This window comes from Lactuca serriola, chromosome 8 (assembly GCF_051521515.1).
Source record: "Lactuca serriola cultivar US96UC23 chromosome 8, Lser_US96UC23_V15, whole genome shotgun sequence".
NCBI classification, from domain to species: domain Eukaryota; kingdom Viridiplantae; phylum Streptophyta; class Magnoliopsida; order Asterales; family Asteraceae; genus Lactuca; species Lactuca serriola.
This window is the reverse complement of record NC_136415.1, coordinates 39,317,082-39,340,724: the sequence shown is the minus strand read 5'-3', so window position 1 is coordinate 39,340,724 and position 23,643 is coordinate 39,317,082. Positions and strand designations below refer to the sequence as shown.

Sequence of the window (23,643 nt, the reverse complement as noted above, 5' to 3'; positions counted from 1 at the left end):
AAACCTACTTTTAATTATCAAATAACACACAAAAGGCAGTGAACCTATCAATTGTGGTATAGTTCAAGCAAGTAGGGTATCGAACACAGGGAACGGCAAATTAAATACTAAAACCTAATTTATCTAGTTTAACTAATAAGTAGGGGTTTTCTCTAGTTTTACAAGACTAGAAACTTACTAATTATTACTAACTTAAACTAGAAAACAAAGACTTGACTAGATTCAATAACGGAGAAATACTTCTATTTAGTTCAACTTAATTGATCCTATGGTTGATTTCAAGGTAAAAGTGCAATGAATTAATTCTTTTGCTAGTTACTGATTCAATTAATTAATTCCGTATTCACTTCATTAATCCTTAGCAAATAAATCAATTTAAACAATGGCCAGTTGTCTATTTCAATTAAATTTACTAGATATAATATTCGGGTTAAGTTAGACTTGCAATAGCTAATTAATTTATTTTTTAATTAACTTCTTGTTTAATGGTCATCTCACAAGCTTGCACATAAATTTACTTGATTTTCTTATTAATCCTAGTTTCATGTTCATTACACTAGACATATGACTAAAAGTGTTCACCAAGCATATGAGATTGATAACTAATAGATGTTCATGCTAATTAATTATCTCCCTATTAACAGAAAATCAATTATCATTCATACACAAGGTTCTTTAGCAAGCTAAAATAACTAAATTAACCAACATAGAATTAATCCTACCAAGAATCAAACCATATTACCAATTTCGTATCCCCAAATAGAAGTTTAAAGAATTTAGCTCATAACTAAGGTAAATAACAGCAAACAAATAAGTTCAAGTTGCTTAATCATGTTGACAAAACAAAAGAAACAAATAGAATGGTGGAATTATGCCTTAATTACTCCCGGAATTGGATTCTAGCTTCCTTGGTCGACTTCTAGGGTTCTTCTGGCTTCTTATTCGCAGCTAAGCACTTCTGAATCGTCCCCGAACTTCTTGCTCTCGATCTGTGGAATAATCTTTAAATAAGCGGTTCGACTCGTCGAGTCAAGTGGTGACTCGTCGAGTCCCTCTCACATTCTACGTATTGCGATAACTATCTGGAATCCCGAGTCGTTATCCTTCTGATTCCTCGACCGGACTCGTCGAGTAGATATATGACTCGACGAGTAGAAGCTTCTTTTTCAGTGTTTTCCTTCTTCGTTCCACTCTCAATCTTCTTACCGCTTCTCTTGCTTCCTTTTACTTCCGAACTTCATCTTTGGACTGAAAACCATAATTTAACACTTTTAAGTACCTTTTGTCCATAATATGCGATAATTTAGCCAATATATGAATAAAAAAAACTATACTAAATACACACTAAATATGCACATATCACCCATTAGACTGAAAATATACAATTTTAGTCATCTTTTTGGAAAATTTGACACTTTAAAACCCTTAAGGTTGAAAGTTTTCATTTTATGGGCTTACTTCTTATAAAATGACATTTGTGGCCCATTTTGGCTAAAACTTCTTTTTTGGCCCAAAACTCATAAATATGAACATTTTGGCCCAAATACATATAAATGGACATTTTTGTCCCAAATGATTAAATATTGTTGTTTTCGGCCCATTTCTATAAGAAATTACATTTTTATCCCATAAAACCGTAAGTTTTCATTTTTGACTCAAATTTGTATAAAATGACATTTTAGTCCACAAAAACCAAAATTTTTACTATTTGGTCCCAATAAACCGTGAAAGCCCATAATACGGCCCATTATGCAAAAAATTACACTTTTGACCCCTTTAACACCAAGAATATCAAAAAGACTCATTTTTTGTATGAAAGTGACACTTTTAGCCCTTGCAAAACTGTAAGTGTCAAAAAGGTCTCATCTTTTGTTTATTTGTTAAAAATGGCCCTTACACATGATTTTATTTAGTCTTTCAACGTCTTAAACATATCTTAAGCTTTCATCTTTATAGTATGTTGCTTATAATGTTTTGATTTTTCAAATCTCACCCATTTTGTTAGAGATTTCTAGATCTATAACATTTCATCACATTTTCACAACTTAAATCAAGAAAAACACACATAAACATGCATAAATACATAGATCTAGCACATATCAACTGGTATCCTCCCCCAAAACCTTATAAAACCGAAAACAATGGGGTATGAACTCACAGTGCTGATGGATTCGGTCTTGAGGAAGAAATGAAGGAGATTTAAAGATGTTTCCGGCCTTGGAGGCTTGTTTGGAAGGATTCTCGAGCAAGCATGATCACGAAATGAAGCCATATAAGGGAGTGTTCTTAGCTTAAGAATGGAAATCAATGACTTAGGTATGATGACAACTTACCAAGTAAATGATAGTTGCTGAAGAAATCTTGAGATCACACACAAAGGTCACAAAAATGGCAAAGGAATGAGAGAGTCTTCTTTGAGCTTGAAAGGAATGATGAGTGAGTTTGGAAGTGAAATGTTTGTGGAGCTCTCGGCCGAAAATAAGGAGGAAGGAGGAAAAAGGTTAATGATTAATACATCATGATTAATACTTTGCTTAGATGTATGATATGCAATTAGCCTGGTTGTCCTTTAAATAACAATGAGGTGTCACCACCTCTTTCCATGCAAATCCTTCATTAATCTCCTTTTATATATATATTTATATATATACATATATATATATATATATACACACACACGCACACACACACACACACACACACACATATATATATATATATATATATATATATATATATATATATATATATATATATATTGGGCCGAGAATGGTCTTAAAAAAATGGAAATGGAATGGCTTGGGCTCTTTCTTGGCTTAGCTCGGATTTTATGAGGCCTAATAATATTTTCCGGCCCATTAGGCCCTTATGATGGTTCACGGCCCAATTGAATAAAAGAAGTGGAGTTTATGGCCCATTAGAGATAAAATGAACCATTTTAGGCCCACATGGCCCAAAATGTTAAGTTTTATGAGTGTGGGTAGATTTATAGTCCAATTAGGGTTTCTAGGCCCAAAGTAGTCAAGTGGGAGGTTTATTGGTCCATTAAGCCCAATAAAGGATTCTAGTCCACAATGAACTTGAGCCAGGATTTCTAGGGTATTCAACCCATAGCTGAACATATGAAGTGTATCTGAGTGAACTTAAAGTATGATATTCACTTAAAGTACAAGTTTTACAATAGACGATGTTTACATGATAATAGAATTTCCTAGCTAAAATGCTAGTTGTGACATCATCCCCCCGTTAGAGGGAATTTCGTCCTGAAATTCTTCGAAAGATAGGTTCATGAATGAGAGAATAGGTGAGGATACTTCTGCTTCATCTGGTCTTCGCGTTCCCATGTGAATTCCGGTCCATGCTTAGCATTCCATCAAACCTTCACAATTGGAATGAGGCTCTGCTTCGTACGCTTCACTTCTCTATCCATTATTTCGACTGGTTCTTCGACGAACAGGAGATTCTCGTTTACTTCGATTTCTTCTAAAGGAATGACAAGGGTTTCATCTATTAAGCACTTTTTCAAATTTGAAACGTGGAACACGGGGTGTACATAGCTCAGCTTTGAAGGTAACTGCAGCTTATAGGCCATCGGACCAATTCGGGCAAGAATCTCGAACAGTCCGATGTATCACGGGTTTAGTTTTCCTAGTTTCCCAAAGCGGATCATCCCTTTCCAGGGAAAGACCTTCAATAACACCTGATCCCCGACTTAAAATTCTAAAGGCTTTCGTCGTTTATCAGCATAGCTCTTCTGTCGGTCTCGCGATGCTTGAAGTCGAGCTTTGATTTGGATTATCTTTTCGGTCGTTTCACGAATGATTTTTGATCCCGTGAGAGTACTGGCTGGTGATTACCCTTTTGCTAGTTGGATGTCACCCACCTTAGCCCAGCATAGAGGCGATCTGCATCTACGACCATAAAGAGCCTCGAAAGGAGCAACCTTGATGCTCATGTGATAACTGATAACTATTGTTGTACGAGACTTCAATCAGAGGCAAGTGGGTATCCCATGACTTGCCAAAGTCAATCACACAGGCTCAGAGCATGTCCTCAAGCGTTTGGATGGTTTGTTCACTCTGGCCATCTGTCTGAGGGTGGTATGTAGTGCCCATATCTAGATGTGTTCCCATTGCCTTCTGTAGCGACTGCCAATATCGTGATGTTAATCTACTATCTCAATCTGAGATAATAGATACTGGCACCCCATGAAGTCTTATGATCTCCCTGATGTAGATTCGGGTCAATCTTTCCATCTTGTAAGATTCCTTTATTGGCAGGAAATGAGCGGATTTAGTTAACCTATCGATAACTACCCATATAGCATCCAACTCGTCTGTCGTCTTACGTAATTTGGTTACGAAATCCATAGTAATCCTTTCCCGTTTCCACTAGGGTATCACCGACTGTTGTAATAATCCCGAGGGCTTTTCATATTCCATTTTAACTTTGGCGCAAGTGAGGCACTTGCCCACGTAAGTGGCTATTTCTGCCTTCATATTTGGCCACCAATAGTGTTGCTTGATATCCACATACATCTTATCTGAACCCGGATGAATGGAATATCGTGTCTTGTGGGATTCGTTCATGATCCTTTCTCTGAGTCCCCCAAGTTTAGGGACCCAGATTTTGTTCATGAAGTAATAAGCTCTATTCCTCTTGACTTCAAAGCTCTTGTTCATACCACGCAGCGTCTCACTATTGACATTCTCCGGCATCAATGCATCCAATTGGGATTCCTTGATCTGTGAAGTTAGGTGGGATTGAATGGTTATTGATAGGGTTTTCACCCGACGACTTGAGTATTCTTTTCTGCTCAGGGTATCGGCTACCACGTTAGCTTTACCCTGGTGGTACTTGATTTCGCACTCATAATCGTTTAGCAGCTCAACCCATCTTCGTTGCCTCATGTTTAATTCTTTCTTATTCAGAATGTGCTGAAGGCTCTTGTGGTCGGTGAAGATGGTGCACTTTGTACGGTAGAGGTAGTGCCTCCAAATCTTTGGAGAGAATACCACAGCTCCCAGCTCGAGATCATGAGTGGTGTAATTTACTTCATGCGTCTTTAGTTGTAACAACGTAAATTTTCAAACAAATTTTTTTCATTTCAAAATAAAGTATTTTCATTCAAACAAGGCATAAACATTCCAAGTGTCATGTCAAAATACAAATCATATAAATCCCAAGATCACAAAACATCTATCAGTGTGTACAGATCACGCCGGCGCCTTCCCACGGTCCTCGCTAGTACCTGAAACACATACATAACAACTGTAAGCATAAATGCTTAGTGAGTTCCCCAAAATACAACTTACGCACATACGCCTTTCCAGGCCCTGACCTTCCAGTCCATGTGTCTCAGGGGACTTCCGTCCCTGCTGGGTAAACCTTCCGGTCCTACCCACGCCAACCTTACGGTCCAGATTACACGCCTTCCGGCCCATAACATAATGCCTTCCGGCCCACATAACATACATAGCACGCATAACAATTATCTTATCACATATAGCACATATATCACATATCATATCTGACCTTCCGGTCACACAGTCAAACCCTTCCGGGTACGGTATAGTGAGAAGACTCACCTCGTGAATATCGAAAGCTAGCAAATCCCGAAGTCACTCGTGCTCGATCCGCCGAGCTACAATCCTCCTATAACATCATATGTCCCTAGTTAACACTTTATATCTCTAATGTTGACTATCCCTAAGAAGTCAACACAGGTCCATTCTGGTCAACGGTCAACGGTCAACTTTGACCGGACTCGGCGAGCGCTAGGGCGACTCGGCGAGTCTACACGTTCTCACCAATTCTCTAAGATTCCCTTTCTACACGTCGAGTATCCCCCTTGACTCGACGAGTTCCTCCTGGAAGAATCGCGGAGCCACCCCGACTCAACTCGCCGAGTCTGAAGAACAACTCGGCGAGTCCCAGTTAATCTTCAAGCTACTCGCCGAGTCTGTTCATCGGACTCGGCGAGTCCATGCCATGCAACCGCTCAAACTGCTTTCTAAGGTCAGATCTGCTCTGACAATTCATAGGTCTGGCCTTCCTAGACTGGTTCATCACGTAAAGTCCTCATTTCGGTGCTCATAATACACCCCATGACTCATAATTTACGTTTTGACCTAAGGCATAAGGATTCCAATCCAAAACCTCCATTGATTCCCGAAAAGATCAGGCATGGGACATTCTGGACTTCCAAGGGTCCCAATATAGGGTTCCAATCGCTTGGGGGACTAAGGAAACACTCAATCTAGCCACAAAAGGGTTCAATAAACCCTAAATCCATATACACATCAACGTAGAAGGGAACAACTCGAAAATATTACCTGAATAACGTTGTTCTGTGTCCCCAACCCTCAGAATATGGCTTCTCCTGTTGTTCCCTTAACCAAGCCTCCTCCTTCTTGCAAAATAACACTTCCAAGGTCAATAATGGTCTTCTACCTTGCTCCAGATGCTCTCAATCGAATTAGGGTTTCACTCACAGGACTAGGGTGAACAATGATGGCCATAAGGCCCCTTATATATGTCCCAAACCTGAACGGTTAGGGTTTCGCTAAACAGCGCGGACTCGCCGAGTCCATATCCGGACTCGCCGAGTCCAGTCGCGAACCCGCGACCAGATCCGCGATCCTACTCGGCGAGTCTGAGCTCCAACTCGCCGAGTCTCCTCTTAAAACACCCAAAATCATAAATATAACAATACCTGGAATTCCGGGCTGTTACAACTCTCCCCCACTAGGACTAGACTTCGTCCTCGAAGTCTCACTCTGAAAATAGCTCCGGATGCTGCTCCCGCATCTCACGCTCCGGCTCCCAGGTCATTTCCGATCCCTTCCGGTGCTGCCACTGAACTAACACTAGAGGTATCTCCTTATTCCTCAGAACCTTGATCTTCCGATCTCTGATGGCCACTGGTCTCTCGGCATAATTCAGGCTCGCATCCACCTGAATGTCCTTTAATGGAACTACTGCCGACTCATCGGCTATACACTTTCTCAATTGCGACACATGAAAAGTGTCGTGGATCTGTCTCAATTCCGTTGGCAACTCCAAACGGTAGGCCACCCGTCCTACCCTCGCAATCACACGAAAAGGCCCAATATACCAGGGCCCCAACTTGCCCCTCTTCCTGAATCGAATCACTCCTTTCCAAGGAGAGACCTTCAGGAGTACGAAGTCGCCGACCTGAAACTCAAGCTCGGACCGGCGTCTGTCTGCATAACTTTTCTGTCGGCTCTGGGCGGCCAATAACCTCTGTCTAACCTGCTGAATCTGCTCTGCCGTCTGAAGCACGATCTCTGTACTGCCTATCACTCTCTGTCCCACCTCTCCCCAGCAAATGGGGGTCCGACACCTCCTACCATACAACAGCTCAAAGGGTGGCATACCAATGCTCGAATGATGGCTGTTGTTGTAGGAAAACTCTGCCAAGGGTAAATACGCATCCCAGTTACCCCCGAAATCTAACACACACGCTCGAAGCATGTCCTCCAGCGTCTGAATCGTTCACTCGCTCTGGCCGTCTGTCTGGGGATGATATGCGGTACTAAAATGCAATTTAGTACCTAGCTCCTCATGGAATTTCTTCTAGAATCTGGAAGTGAAGCGCACATCACGGTCTGAAACAATCGAGATCGGCACCCCATGCCGAGATACCACTTCTCTCACATATATCTCCGCCAACTTCTCCGCTGAAGAACTCTCACTGATGGCAAGGAAGTGAGCGCTCTTCGTCAACCTATCCACAATCACCCAAATTGCATCGACTCCTCTGGCAGTCCTCGGCAATTTGGTGATGAAATCCATAGTGATCTATTCCCACTTCCATTCGGGAACCTCCAATGGCTGCAACTTGCCATGCGGTCTCTGGTGCTCGGCCTTAACCCTGCGGCAGGTCAAGAACCTCTCAACGAACCATGCGACGTCCCTCTTCATACAGGGCCACCAATACTCTTTCCTCAAATCCAAATACATCTTCGAAGCCCCCGGATGGATCGAAAACTTCGACCGATGAGCCTCTTCCATCAAAGTAATACGCGTACCACCCACGAACGGTACCCAAATCCGACCCTGAAACGTCATAAGCCCTCGTCCATCCGTAACGAACTCTGAAACCAAACCAACGACCCGCTCTCTCTTCTGCATCTCTGGTCGCACAGCCTCGGCCTGTGCCCCACGAATAGCATCCAATACTGGAGTTATTACAGTCAATCTCAAACATACATCCGCAGTGGAGTGCTCTCCGCCCTGCGGCTCAATGCATCGGCTACCACATTAGCCTTGCCTGGGTGGTACAGGATCTCACAATCATAATCCTTGACCACATCCAACCACCTCCTCTGACGCATATTTAGGTTGGGCTGATCCATCAAATACTTCAAGCTCTTATGGTCCGTGTATATCGTACATCGAACCCCATACAAGTAGTGACGCCAAATCTTGAGAGCGAACACTACTGCCCCCAACTCTAAATCATGTGTGGGATATCTCGCCTCATGAGGCTTTAGCTGCCTCGACGCATAAGCTATCACATGACCCCTCTGCATCAACACTGCACCCAGCCCCGAAATCGATGCATCGCGATATACTACAAAATCCTCCATCCCTTCCGGGAGAGCTAATACCGGGGCTTCGCACAACCTTTGGCGAAGTGTCTCAAAGGAGGTCTACTGCTCGGGGCCCCATGAGAATGCAACACCCTTCCGGGTCAATCTGGTGAGCGGCACTGCGATCTTGGAGAAATCCTTAATAAATCTCCGATAATACCCTGCCAACCCAAGGAAGCTCCTGATCTCCGATGGTGACTTCGGCACCTCCCAGCTCATCACTGCCTCGACTTTGGCCGGATCGACCAGAATCCCTTCCTGGTTAACGAGATGTCCTAGGAACTGGACCTCCCGCAACCAGAAATCACATTTGGAGAACTTTGCATAAAGCTTCTCCGATCTCAATACCTCAAGGACCTCCCTCAAATGCTCCTCATGCTGCTCTTTAGATCTCGAATACACTAGAATATCATCGATAAATACAATCACTGACCGATCCAACATCGGCCTGCATACCCTGTTCATGAGATCCATGAACACGGCCGGGGCATTGGTGAGCCCGAAAGGCATCACCACAAACTCATAATGCCCATAACGCGTCCTAAACGCTGTCTTCTGGACGTCCTCATCCCGCACTCTCACCTGATGGTACCCCGACCTCAGATCGATCTTGGAAAACCAAGATGCTCCCTGCAACTGATCGAATAAATCATCGATCCTCGGTAACGGGTAACGGTTCTTGACCGTCAACTTGTTCAACTCCCGGTAATCAATGCACATCCGGTGTGAACCATCCTTCTTCTTGACGAACAGAATAGGTGCTCCCCACGGCGAACTGCTCGGCCGAATGAATCCCTTCCCCAGCAACTCCTGAAGCTGCGAGGACAACTCTTGCATCTCTGGAGGTGCAAGACGATAAGGCACCTTAGCGATAGGCGCGGCCCCCGGAACCAGATCGATACCAAACTCTACTTGCCTCACAGGAGGTACTCCCGGCAGCTCCTCGGGGAAAACATCTGGAAACTCACGCACCACTGGGACCTCCTCAACTGATCTCGGTCTCTCGGAAACCTCCCGCGTATCCATCACATACGCCACAAAACCCTTACAGCCCTGCTGTAGACACTGCCTCGCCCTAGCGGCCGAACAAAAAGCTGATCCCGAACGGGTACCCTCGTCGTACACCGAGAGAACTCCCCCACTAGGGTCTCGTATAGTCACCAGCTGACGCTCACAGTCGATGACGGCGCCGAATCGGCTCAACCAGTCCATGCCCACAATGACACAGACATCACCCATCGCAATAGGAATCAGATCAATCGGAAACTCAACCCCGAAAATCTCTAACACACATCCCCGGAGAACCTCCGCGGCACAAATCACTCTCTCGTTAGCTATAGAAACTCTCAGAGGCCGACTCAACGACTCACGACTAACGCTGATATGCTGACTAAAAGTCAAAGATACAAAGGACCTACTCGCACCTGAGTCAAATAACACTAAAGCAGGCACAGAGTTCACAAGGAAAGTACCTACGCGTATCATAACATAAGCATAACATCTCAACATCAAAATAAATACATGAAATAAAGCATACCTGCCACAACATCGGGCGCAGCGCGGACCTCCTCCGCAGTCAGCTGAAAGGCTCTCCCACGAGCCCTCGGGGCCTCGGCCTTCACCGGTCGAGTCTCAGTAGCCCTGGCAGTAGGTGCAGATCCCTGAAGAAGCTGAGGGCACTCGGCCTTCCGATGGCCTGTCTGGTTGCAATGAAAGCAAACCATAAACCCCTTGGGGCAATCCCTAGCGATGTGCCCCTCCTTGCCACACTTGTAGCAAGCACCAGATCGACATGTCCCCTCATGACCCTTGCCGCACTTTCCACAAGTGTGGCCCTTCGGACCTCCCGTCCTCGAATCGGCGGACTTAGTCCGCTTGGCTGCCGGCTGAGACTGAGCCGGCCGCCGGTCCACCCGCTGAGACTCGGCCTCCTCCCTGGCCTGGGTCTCCAACTCGATCTCGCGCTTCCTGGCATTCGCCTGAAGCTCAGCAAAGGTATGATAGGTGGAGTTTGACACAAACTCCCGGATATCCCTGCTCAAAGCACCCAAGTACCGGCTCATCCGAGCCTGCTCTGTGGACACCAGCTCGGGGCAGAACATCGCCCACTCATGAAACTTCCGCGTGATCACCGCAACCGAATCAGTGCCCTGCTTGAGGGTCAAGAACTCCTGAACCAATCGTTCCCTCTCCACCGGGGGAACGTACTCGTCTCTGAACATAGAGGTAAACCTCTCCCATGTCACTGCTGAAATCTCTGCCAAAGTGAAGTTCGCCGTCACGAACTTCCACCAATCCTTCGCTCCCAGACGGAGCTGGTTCAAAGCGAACCGTACCCTCAGATGCTCCGGACATGAACAAGTGTAGAAGCACCCCTCAATATCAGCGATCCACCTCATCGCAGCAATCGGATCCTGCGTCCCATCAAACTCAGGTGGCTTCGTGTTGCTGAACTCTCGAAACAGCAACGAGTCACCCCCCTGTGGCCTGGCAACGGCCACAGCTGCGGTAGCTGCAGTGGCTGCAGCCTCGGTCAATGCGGCGTACCACTCATCAAAAGTCTCCATTAAGGTGGTCTTAATAGACCCAAACATCTCCGGAATCTCAGCCCGGATCGCTGCAGCTACCTCCTCATGAATCATCTGACGAATCTCCTCGTCACTCACACCGCTCGTACTCAATCCGTGGCGTGGTCTAACCATGATGTCTCTGAAATACAACATAAACTATCAGAGACTCCATCGAGTATAATCGCACTCGATAACGCAACCCTACTCAGTCTCCGATATCCAGGGATTCTTACTTGGGTCTCCCACTGACCCGGTGTCTTCGGTAGTACGGGCCCAATACTACCGACCACACCGCATCAGCATTCCTCCCAAATCTTCCTCCCCAAACCCCGGATAGTGAGTACTCTACTTTTGATATGCACTATCTATCTGCACGCTATCAAAGCATCTCATATCGGCAAACTTCCCTAGGCTAAGGCATCACAAATCAGGCCACTCTAGTCCTATCATGAATACCTAGTCTCCTAGCATGCATAACAGTTCACATCATATCTTATCTCTTAACATAACATTGTAAGGTATTTTGGGGATCTTTACCGTTCGGGCGCTGACTGATCGTACACACTGCTTCTTTCTTGTTTACCACAAAATCATTTACAAAAGTTTATGCCTTTATTTTAAAAGTTTTCCTCAAATCCTCGGTTTGAGTTCAGTTACGCCCGAAGGTGCACCCGAATCCCTCAAACCAAGGCTTTGATACCAATTTGTAACAACGTAAATTTTCAAACAAATTTTTTTCATTTCAAAATAAAGTATTTTCATTCAAACAAGGCATAAACATTCCAAGTGTCATGTCAAAATACAAATCATATAAATCCCAATATCACAAAACATCTATCAGTGTGTACAGATCACGCCGGCGCCTTCCCACGGTCCTCGCTAGTACCTGAAACACATACATAACAACTGTAAGCATAAATGCTTAGTGAGTTCCCCAAAATACAACTTACGCACATACGCCTTTCTAGGCCCTGACCTTTCAGTCCATGTGTCTCAGGGGACTTCCGTCCCTGCTGGGTAAACCTTCCGGTCCTACCCACGCCAACCTTACGGTCCAGATTACACGCCTTCCGGCCCATAACATAATGCCTTCCGGCCCACATAACATACATAGCACGCATAACAATTATCTTATCACATATAGCACATATATCACATATCATATCCGACCTTCCGGTCACACAGTCAAACCCTTCCGGGTACGGTATAGTGAGAAGACTCACCTCGTGAATATCGAAAGCTAGCAAATCCCGAAGTCAATCGTGCTCGATCCGCCGAGCTACAATCCTCCTATAACATCATATGTCCCTAGTTAACACTTTATATCTCTAATGTTGACTATCCCTAAGAAGTCAACACAGGTCCATTCTGGTCAACGGTCAACGGTCAACTTTGACCGGACTTGGCGAGCGCTAGGGCGACTCGGCGAGTCTACACGTTCTCACCAATTCTCTAAGATTCCCTTTCTACACGTCGAGTATCCCCCTTGACTCGACGAGTTCCTCCTGGAAGAATCGCGGGGCCACCCCGACTCAACTCGCCGAGTCTGAAGAACAACTCGGCGAGTCCCAGTTAATCTTCAAGCTACTCGCCGAGTCTGTTCATCGGACTCGGCGAGTCCATGCCATGCAACCGCTCAAACTGCTTTCTAAGGTCAGATCTGCTCTGACAATTCATAGGTCTGGCCTTCCTAGACTGGTTCATCACGTAAAGTCCTCATTTCGGTGCTCATAATACACCCCATGACTCATAATTTACGTTTTGACCTAAGGCATAAGGATTCCAATCCAAAACCTCCATTGATTCCCGAAAAGATCAGGCATGGGACATTCTGGACTTCCAAGGGTCCCAATATAGGGTTCCAATCGCTTGGGGGACTAAGGAAACACTCAATCTAGCCACAAAAGGGTTCAATAAACCCTAAATCCATATACACATCAACGTAGAAGGGAACAACTCGAAAATATTACCTGAATAACGTTGTTCTGTGTCCCCAACCCTCAGAATATGGCTTCTCCTGTTGTTCCCTTAACCAAGCCTCCTCCTTCTTGCAAAATAACACTTCCAAGGTCAATAATGGTCTTCTACCTTGCTCCAGATGCTCTCAATCGAATTAGGGTTTCACTCACAGGACTAGGGTGAACAATGATGGCCATAAGGCCCCTTATATATGTCCCAAACCTGAACGGTTAGGGTTTCGCTAAACAGCGCGGACTCGCCGAGTCCATATCCGGACTCGCCGAGTCCAGTCGCGAACCCGCGACCAGATCCGCGATCCTACTCGGCGAGTCTGAGCTCCAACTCGCCGAGTCTCCTCTTAAAACACCCAAAATCATAAATATAACAATACCTGGAATTTCGGGCTGTTACATTAGTTTCTTGGATGCATAAGCGATCACCTTTCTACGTTGCATGAGGACACAGCCTAACCCTTGATTCGAAGCATCGCAGTAGACTACGAAATCTTTGGTTCCCTCTGGTAAGGATAGCACTGGTTCACTACAAAGGGCTCGCTTCATGGTTTGGAAGGCGGCTTCTTGCTTTTCCGTCCAGTTGAAAGACACACCCTTTTGTGTCAAGGTGGTAAGGGGTTTGGCTATTTTATAAAAATTCTGGATAAACCTTCGGTAGTAGCCCGCGAGACCCAAGAATTGAAGGATTTCCGTTGGTGTCTTCGGAATCGCCCAGCCTTCAATGGCCTTGATCTTAGAAGGATCTAAGTGAATCCCTTCCTTGCTGACTACTTGACCCAAAAAGTTTACACTGCGGATCCAGAATTCGCATTTGGAAAGTTTCGCATAAAGCCTTTCAGCTCTTAAGGTTTCTAAGATTTGAGGGAGATGTTGACCATGCTCTTCTTTACTTCGAGAGTACACAAGAATATCATCGATGAAAACGATTACGAAGTTGTCAAGGAATGGGCAGCAAACTCGATTCATGAGGTCCATGAATGCGGCGGGAGCATTCGTTAGACCGAAGGGCATCACGACAAATTCGTAATGACCGTATCATGTTCGAAAAGCATTTTTGGGAATATCCTCTTCTCGAACTCGAAGTTGATGATAACCGGATCTCAGATCTATTTTTGAGAAATAACTAGCTCCCTAAAGTTGGTCAAATAGATCGTCGATTCATGGAAGTGGGTACCGATTTTTTACGGTGAGCTTGTTTAATTCTCTATAATCGATGCACATTCTAAAGGATCCGTCCTTTTTCTTGACAAACAAGACCGGAGCTCCCCAGGGTGAGAAGCTTGGTTGGATGAATCTTTTGCTCAGCAGCTCACTTAGTTAGCTGGATAACTCCTGCATCTCAGTTAAAGCCAACATATAGGGTGATTTGGCAATTGGTGTGGCTCCTGGTATTAGATCAATTCGGGAGTTCGACCTGTCTTTCTGGGGGTATTCCCGGAAGATCTTTTGGAAATACATCCGGGAAGTCACATGCAATTGGAATGTCTTGAATGTTCACTTCTTCTTCAGTCTTATCCACCACATGAGCGAGGAATGCGTAGTTCTTCTTGTGTAGGCACTTTTGTGCCTTGATGCACGAGATAAGGCGAAGGTTGGCGCCAGGTTTATCACCATATATTATTAGGGTTGCGTGATTAGGGAGGTGAAGGTGAACGGACTTCTCACAACACATAATATCAGCATGGTGGGGGCTTAACCAATCCATGCCGATTATCACATCAAAACTCCTAATATTTACGGGCATCAAGTCTATTTGAAAGGAGTGATTGTTTAGTGTTAATGTGCACCCTACATATATATCTTTGGTTGTTTCAGTTTTCCCCTTAGCCATTTCCACTGTGAAGGCTTCGTTGAGCTTCTGGGGTTGTTGTTTTAGTAAGTGTTTGAATTTATCACTAACGAAACTTCGCTCTGCCCCACTATCAAATAAGATGCACACATACGAGTTGTTAAGTAAGAACTTACCAGTAACAACTGCAGGGTCCTACACTACTTCACCTTGACTCATGGTCAACACTCTTCCTGCTGCTCCTGCCCCCTGATTGTTTGCTTTGGGACAGTTGCGCTGGAAATGGTCGGTTTCTCCACACCCACAGCAGGTGTAACTGGCCCCGGTGTTGTTGTGATTGTTGTTGTTGTTCGACTGTTGGTTTTGTTGTGGATGAGCTCTACAATATCTTGCAGTGTGACCCTTTCGGTTGTAGCTCGTGCAGTGCATCTCTCTACATTATCCATGATGGTGGAAATTGCATTTGCTGCACTTGGGTAGGGTCCCTGAGTATTGCTTTGGGTTATTTGGTGTGGATGAGGCTGGAGCATGTGGTGTGGTGATAACTTGAGTAACAGCATAGACAGTCATAGTTTGTTGTTTCTTTGATGATTCAGAATTTTGTTTTCCTTTCCACTTGTTGTTTTTCCCCCTTCTTGTTCTCCCCTTCTTTCTTAACCTCCGCTTCTCCTGTTTTGGCACCCTTTTTGTCGCCATGATCATATAATTTCTTGGCTAGCCTCTTTGCGCTATCATACGTGGTAGGGGTTGCTGTTATCACATTCCTTTGAATCGGCGCGGTCAATCCCCAGATAAACCTCTCAATCTTCTTCCCTTCAGATGTGATCATTCCGATACACAAGAGAGACAACTCACTAAACTTTGTTATGTATGCATCGATGTCAGAGTTTTGAACCGTGAGGTTCCACAGTTCTTGTTCCAATTTCTGGATTTCTCCCCTTAGACAGTACTCAGCCAACAACATCTCCTTAAGCTCTTCCCATGGTATCGCGCTCACCACCGGAAGTGTCATGGCCTCTATGTGACCAATCCACAAGGAGAAAGCTTGATCAACGAATGTGCAGGCCGCAAACTTAACATTGCACTCATCCAGACATCCGCAGATTTCAAACACTGTTTCCACCTTCTCAATCCATCTTTTCAGGGTTATTACGCCTCCCGTCCTATTGAAGGTTCAAGGCTTGGCGTTGGTGAAGTCCTTGTAGGTGCAGGTTATTGCGGTTCCTTGTTTTGCCACCTGATTTGTGCTTTCAATTCCCTGCCCGTTGCCTTCTCCGTTGTTCCCATTGCAAATCTGCGCAAGTGCTGCAGTGACCGCAGTGGACATTGCTGCTTGGAATGCAACTGAGTTTATTTATGGTGGGGGCGGTGTTGCGTTGTTTCCACGGTTTGGTCTTTGAGGCATCTTTCTGTCAAAGAACGAAAAGATGTTGAGTACATATCGCATTCCCAGATTAGAATGCCACTAACTCGGCGAATCGATTTGTGCATCTAAGTAATTTCATGTATTAACATAAAATAAGGAAATAAAACACATAGCAGATAACAACGTTACGATAAAACATAGAGTATTTCCATTAATAATAATCGTTTGTTTTACATGAAAATTTGCCGAAGGGTATATAGTACATGAGGAAACATATGATCCGACAAGTCTCACTAGATCCTCAACTTGCATACGAGTACTATATCACACCATGTATAAGGTTTACGTATATGTTTTAAGTTTTCAAATCTTAAAGTATGTAAGTGATTGTATGAAGTCCAACAGATATGTTAGGGACATTTAAGGCCCACTAAACATATGATTTTTAATCCAAGCCTAATTAGCATGTGGATGGACCACTAAGGCCCAATAAACATGTAAAAGGGTAATTCAAGCCCAATGGGTATGTAAATGTGCCACCAAGCCCAAGAAACATGTGATTCATAGCTTAGGCCTAAATTAACATGTAAATGGACCACAAAGGCCCAATTAACATGACATGGAAATGTAGGCCCATTATACACTTAAATAGGTCCCTAAGGTCCATTAGCCATGTAACGAGAGTATTAGTCCCAATAAACATGTTATGGATGTATTTCGTCCATTGTTATTATTTCGTTGTTTATTTTAGCTCGAGGTTTACCAAGACAATAAAAATATCTAATTTTGGTAATAGAGACATTTTTGGCCCATTAGACTGAAAATATACAATTTTAGTCACCTTTTTGGAAAATTTGACACTTTAAAACCCTTAAGGTTAAAAGTTTTCATTTTATGGGGTTACTTCTAATAAAATGACATTTGTGGCCCATTTTGGCTAAAACTTCTTTTTCGGCCCAAAAATCATAAATATTAACATTTTTGGCCCAAATACATATAAATGGACATTTTTGTCCCAAATGATTAAATATTGTTGTTTTCGGCCCATTTCTATAAGAAATTACATTTTTAGCCCATTTTTGAAAAGAATAGCATTTTCGGCCCACATTTTGTAATAATAGCATTTTATCTCTGAATTTGAATAAAGTGTCATTTTCAGCCCATAGAACCGCAAGTTTTCATTTTTTACTCAAATTGTATAAAATGACATTTTAGTCCACAAAAACTAAAATTTTTACTATTTGGGGCCAATAAACCGTGAAAGCCCATAATATGGCCCATTATGCAAAAAATTACACTTTTGACCCCTTTAACACCAAGAATATCATAAAGACTCATTTTTTGTATGAAAGTGACACTTTTAGCCCTTACAAAACCGTAAGTGTCAAAAAGGTCTCATCTTTTGTTTATTTGTCAAAAATGGCCCTTACACATGATTTTGTTTAGTCTTTCAACATCTTAAACATATCTTAAGCTTTCATCTTTATAGTCTATCGCTTATAATGTTTTTATTTTTCAAATCTTAAACATAATTTTGTTAATTTTAATTTATAAATTAAGAAAGTGTTTAGATAAATAGTTTTTAGCTTATTTGCTTATTGTTGTGGAAATAAATAATTTTTAAAATGTATTTGGATTAGTTTATTGCGGTGGAAATGAGTAATAACCAATAACAATAAGCATTCTTCCCTGCTTATTAAAATCAGCTTATTCCTACAGCTATAAACTGATTTTTAAAAATTCATATCCAAACACTTAAATTTGCTTATTGCGGTGGGATTAAGCAAAAAACAATAAACAACCTATTTTTTTTTCTCTTTCTAAACACCCTTAAGATCACCTAGCCGTTTTATATCCACTAGTATAGTTAAAAATATCAAAACTAACCAACGGTCAAGATTTAATCTCCTAGATCATATATATATTTAGGTTTTCAAATTTCATGATAGCATGCCAGCATGGTATACTATTTCATTTTCATCGTCTTTATTAACTAAAACCCTATGAATATCAATAACTTTCGTCGCCGTGAGTCACCGTTAACGGCGGCAATCTAGCCGGAAGTTCTCCAGTGCAATTCCACCTGAAGCCGCCCATTCTTGGAATCGATCAGATGATATTTCTCGTTGATCCGTTTGTTGTTCACAACATCCGCAAGGCTTATATCGACATAACCCAAAGATTCCTGAAAAAAACAGAAAAGAATTAAAACCCTAAATCATACAATGTTTACAAAAATTCATTGATGATCTTACCTTCGGATGAATTAATCCCATCCGCTTCGAAGTACTAACGACTTCGATATGCATTTTCTCATTCGTCGGTGGCTCTTCTAACGTAAATGTAAACTCTTCTTCCCATCTCGGATCTCGAGTCTTCTTCATCGGCTGTAAATCAACCAAAAAAAACTGTAAAAAAACACGCAATTCAAGAAGCAATTAGCGTCAATTTTGAATTCGGGAAACAAACCTTAGTTCTTTTTTCTTCGCCATGGAAAAGCACACGAACGGAAGGATTTGTATGATGTTTTCCTTCGAGATCTTCTCCTTCATGGATTATAACAACAAGCAAGCCGCCGCCCTCCGGAGTTCCCACCGGAGCTTTCTGCATCGCACTAACTTCTTCAACGTCAGTCGGCATCTGGTCTTCTCCGAAGGGTTTGTACATGACTTCAACCACGATTTGACCTCGTGATTTATCGTTATGCGAATCGTTGGGATCCATGTTCTTGAGTAGATCGAGAGTTAGGGTTTTTGGTTCTTCGGGAGTTAGATCTTTCAAAGGTACACGATTCATCCCCATTTTATCATGCTTCCCTACCGATTCCCAATCGAAAACCATGATTTCTAGAGCTTGAACTTCAGGATCTTTCACAACTAGATTGAATTCTTCATTCCATTCAGGATTCAAGTTCTTGTGTTTTACAGTCGTCTTCTTCGATGGCAACTTATCATCTGTTAGTGTCAATTTCGCATAAGGATCAGAAGCACCCAGAAGATCTTTCTTTTTAAGCTTCATTGCTTTTACAACTTTCACGTTTAGCATCCCAACAGGTCGCTTCATAGCTCTGCCATTTTCGAACATGAAGAATTCTTTATTTTTGCAAACGAAAATGGAGAAAGATCAAAATCAAATACTTACTTTGTAGGATCCAAAATTGCTACCTCAAGAACTTTCGGCCATAAATACATGTTCGCTACCTGATCTTTGATGAGTTCCTGAAGAGAAAAACAAATTTCACCAGTAAAAACCCAAAATCTTTAACTCCATTTTCGTTTTAACAAACAAACATACCTGAACAAACCCATACAAACCAGGAATCGACATTAAGTCTGCCCCAATTAATTTTACTCCAAAATCAACATGAGGCTGTGTAAAAGATGGAAAAGTTGAACTTTGAAATACTAAAGTTGCATACATATATAGATTTTTTAGAATCTAATCTTGAAAATCGCTAACCTTGTCCATTAGAGAAACTAGAATTTTACAAAAACATGGAAAAGTTGGAACCAATGGCTTTAAAGTGATTCTTGGAGATGCAAATACTTGCAAATCAACAATCTGAATAGTGGGTCTTAACCCAAAGGCCTTAACGCCTACATGAATGTTAGGATTTGCTGCCCATTTGAACGATGGTTCCATAATTATCTCTTTTTCATCTGTAGTATAAACTTTCATTCCTGAATTAAAGAAACTAACATCATAAACATGTAAAAAAGTAACAACTTAAGTATCAAAAGAGATGTAATTATGTAAAAAAGTTTAACCTTGAAAAGTAGGAGGTAAGCTGCCTAATGTAAGTGAATCGAATTCAACTTCATCGATTTTGTATTGTGGAGTTTGTTCTTTGATCATTGGTTCAACTGTTGCCAAAACCGTTTTGCAAATTGCCTACAAAAACATTGGAAATATTATGTTCTTAAAAATCATTTGGGGTTTAACATGTTATTTTATACCTTGTCTAGATATGGCCACATTAATTCAAGAAACTTGTTAAGCCAATCAACCTATGGATAAACAATGAATCATTATTAAATCATACAAAATAATCGAGATATAAAAAACCAAATGATGAAGAAGCAACAAGTTACACGATCATGGTCGGGATTTTTCACCCAAATGGGTATTTCAGGGAACATTCTTTGAAGAGTTGGTTCGTCTTGCTCAACCAAAGGCTTAATTTCAGGATTCTTGAGGAGGAAACACAAACGAATTAATGTTGTATTGAACATCAAAAGCTTAATCGATTCAGAAGAAAGAGGCACGAGATTCTTAATTATATAACTGACCTCAACATCAGATGATTGGATGAAGATGAAGAGAAAATAACCAATCACAAGTCCAAGTGTGATCCCAATCCCAAAACCGAAAGCCCCAGCAATGGCGCTGATTATACCCATCTACACTCTCGTATCAGATCACACAATTTTGTCTACGATTCCAACAATTATGGTTCAAAATTGCATAATCTGATAAAAAAAATTGACGAACGTTATGATTTAAAAGCTCATAATCTGGTGATAGTTTGTGGAATGACAGAATTTAGGTAATGAGAAGGGAATTATGATTCAAAGATCAAAATTGTTTATTTGTGGATGATTTCTTTACATATAAACTCGAATAATGTAAACCTAAAAACCCAGAAAAGGAAAGACAATTATGATACGAAATTGCAAAATCCAATGATAAATTCTTCCGAAATCAAATCATAGAACAGAAGCCAACGAATTACGAATCGATATTGCGTAGTCTGATTACAATTTTTTCATGGATCAAGCGCTCTCTGTTAAAAGGTATCCAAAAGGAAACAATAAAGAACACAAATACAAGAACATGAAAGTGCAAAACCCGAAAGGGAAAAAAACCAAAGAAGAAGAAACCAAGCAATATTTATTGTGATCCCCGAAAAATCTGCAGCATTTTCGTACATGAAATTGTGATAATACACACTACAAATGGAAAGCTTTTATTAATGTAATGCATGGCCAACGTGATCCGTATCCATCGGTTTTGGTGAAAGTTTAATGTGTTTTTGGACAATCCTGATCAATAAATCAGGTTAAGTTATTTCTAATCACAGAATCAGAAAAACTCAGAGTTATGACATACACAGAATGTTGAGCGTTCGAACTCTCCTAACGCTAATTCCAGAATCAGAAATCCTAAAGGGCATCGTTGAGAGTTGAGAATGTCGATTGTCCCCTCGTCATCTTCATCGCAAAGCCGTTGGGCAACGATTGTTTCCTCATCTTCCCGAGTTTCTGCGTTTCCTTTTTCTGAATTATGGTTTACCCGCCTTGTCCTTATCGGATCGGATCATGGAGACTAGATTGTTTTGGCCCAAAAGAAACGTTATGGCCCAAATCTATGTCTATACTCTAGTATATGCTCCCCTCCATTATAATTATTTAATTAAAATATTTATATATAAAAAAAAATGTTGGTAGCAAAACAAACTCTATAATTAACATATTAATTATAATAAATTTATATCATTAGTTATTTCCACTATTAATTCATAATTTTATAAATTGTTTTATGTTGTATAAATTATATATCAAATATATATTGATTTCTATATATAATAAATACAAAATAGTATGAAAAAATAAATACTACAACTTTTGATAATTTTATAGAACATTTTAGATTGTGAAAATTATATATAAAATGTATGTCAATTTGTATATAAAAAAAATAACAAATAGTATGGAAAAACACTATAGTTTTTAATAAAATAAAAACACTACAACATCTTCTATAACATTTACATCAAATAGAACTTATTAAACACTTATAAATCATTCGAATGAATATTTAGAAATCAACATACATTTGATATATAGAAACATTGTTATAAAAATCCATGTTGAAATAACCATTGATGCAACAAAACTTTTTTTTTTTAACTCTTTAATTTTGAATCACAAATATTTTCAAACATATGATTTTTTAGTCAAACTTACTTATATACTACTAATATAGCTAAAATGTGTATGATAAATAAGTGGAAAATAAAAAGACATTGCACATTTATAATCATAAGTTTAAAAAACTTTTGAATGTGGTGGAAAATAGAGAGGTATAACTAATTACATTAAATTTGAAATCATAATTACATTTAAAAAAAACTGTTGAGTTGTAGTGGGAGTTTTAAATTCTTGAGTTGTGTCCAATAATATAATATAAATATTAACATTTATATATTATAAAAACAACAGTATAAGTGTGACATCCCCAAATTTCGCGGCCAGAAAAGACCGATTTGTTTATGCTTTATTTTTAAAATCAGAGTAATGGTTTAAAGAAAACTGTTGCAGAATTTGTTCCCAAAAACAAAAAGATGATAACCATTTATCAAAACATTTCTCAAAGAGAATGTATTTTCATTAAATAATAAAACCTCGGGATGTCATGTTCGATATAGACCAAAAACATAAACAATATAGAATAAACCTTACAACAGTTATTTATAACTACTGATCTATAATCCAAAATTGCTCGTCAAGTCCACCAACTTATACCCTTGTGTCATTACCTGTAATGCAAAGAAAACTGAGTGGGTCAGACTTGGGAGCCTGGTGAGCATATAGGGTTTTCAACCCACAATAATACATTTATTATATTCAATTATCAAACAATCAACCCAAATACCCATCCCCATATCTCCTTTATTTTCTCAAGGGTTTACCCTAAGAACCAACTATCCTTCATTCATTCATTCCTAAGGATTTACCTAAGGAACTGGCACAAAGTCCATTTGCTACCATGGTTTATACAACAGGCACTACGTCACATAGTCACCAGGGTTCATACAATAGGCACTACGTCTCATAGTCACCAAGGTTTACACAATAGGCACTACGTCTCATAGTCACCAGGGTTTACACAACAGTCACTACGTCTCATAGTCACCAGGGTTTACACAACAGGCACGAAGTCACATCGTCACCAAGGTTTATCAAATAGGCACGAAGTTGCATCGTCACCAAATCTTTACTTAATAGGCACGAAGTCACATCGTCACATAGGCTTTACTTAATAGGCACGAAGTCACATCATCACCAAGGCTTTACTTAATAGGCACGAAGTCGCATCGTCACCAAAGCATACTCAATAGGCACGAAGTCACATCGTCACCAAGGCTTTACTTAATAGGCACGAAGTCGCATCGTCACCAACTATTCCATCTACCCATGTTCTACCCAACATTTTTGTAGATATAAATACAAGCACAATTTAAATCATTTAACACCCGTATAAAAACATCAATTCCAAGCCCATCTCAAATAAACAAATAATATATAACACATAAAACGTATTTCAT

At 41.2% G+C, this 23,643-nt stretch overlaps 1 protein-coding gene across 2 annotated transcripts; it reads right to left on the bottom strand.

Annotated features, from left to right (window-relative positions):
* Window positions 1-18,207: 18,207 nt before the first annotated feature.
* LOC145070862 (synaptotagmin-2-like) lies at window positions 18,208-21,344 on the bottom strand. 2 transcript variants are annotated; one of them, XM_079017820.1, is made up of 10 exons: window positions 20,606-21,344; window positions 20,408-20,506; window positions 20,273-20,323; window positions 20,084-20,207; window positions 19,776-19,996; window positions 19,611-19,685; window positions 19,458-19,534; window positions 18,786-19,383; window positions 18,572-18,703; window positions 18,208-18,501 (listed from the first exon to the last, which is right to left on the bottom strand). In XM_079017820.1, the coding sequence occupies exons 1-10, from the start codon at window positions 20,714-20,716 to the stop codon at window positions 18,370-18,372; spliced, it is 1,620 nt and encodes a 539-aa protein (XP_078873946.1). In that variant the 5' UTR covers window positions 20,717-21,344; the 3' UTR covers window positions 18,208-18,369. The 2 variants fall into 2 exon arrangements, with proteins under 2 accessions (XP_078873946.1, XP_078873947.1); XM_079017821.1 differs by lacking the exon at window positions 20,606-21,344 and having other exon boundaries at window positions 20,084-20,179; window positions 20,408-20,459.
* Between the last annotated feature and the right edge of the window lie 2,299 nt (window positions 21,345-23,643).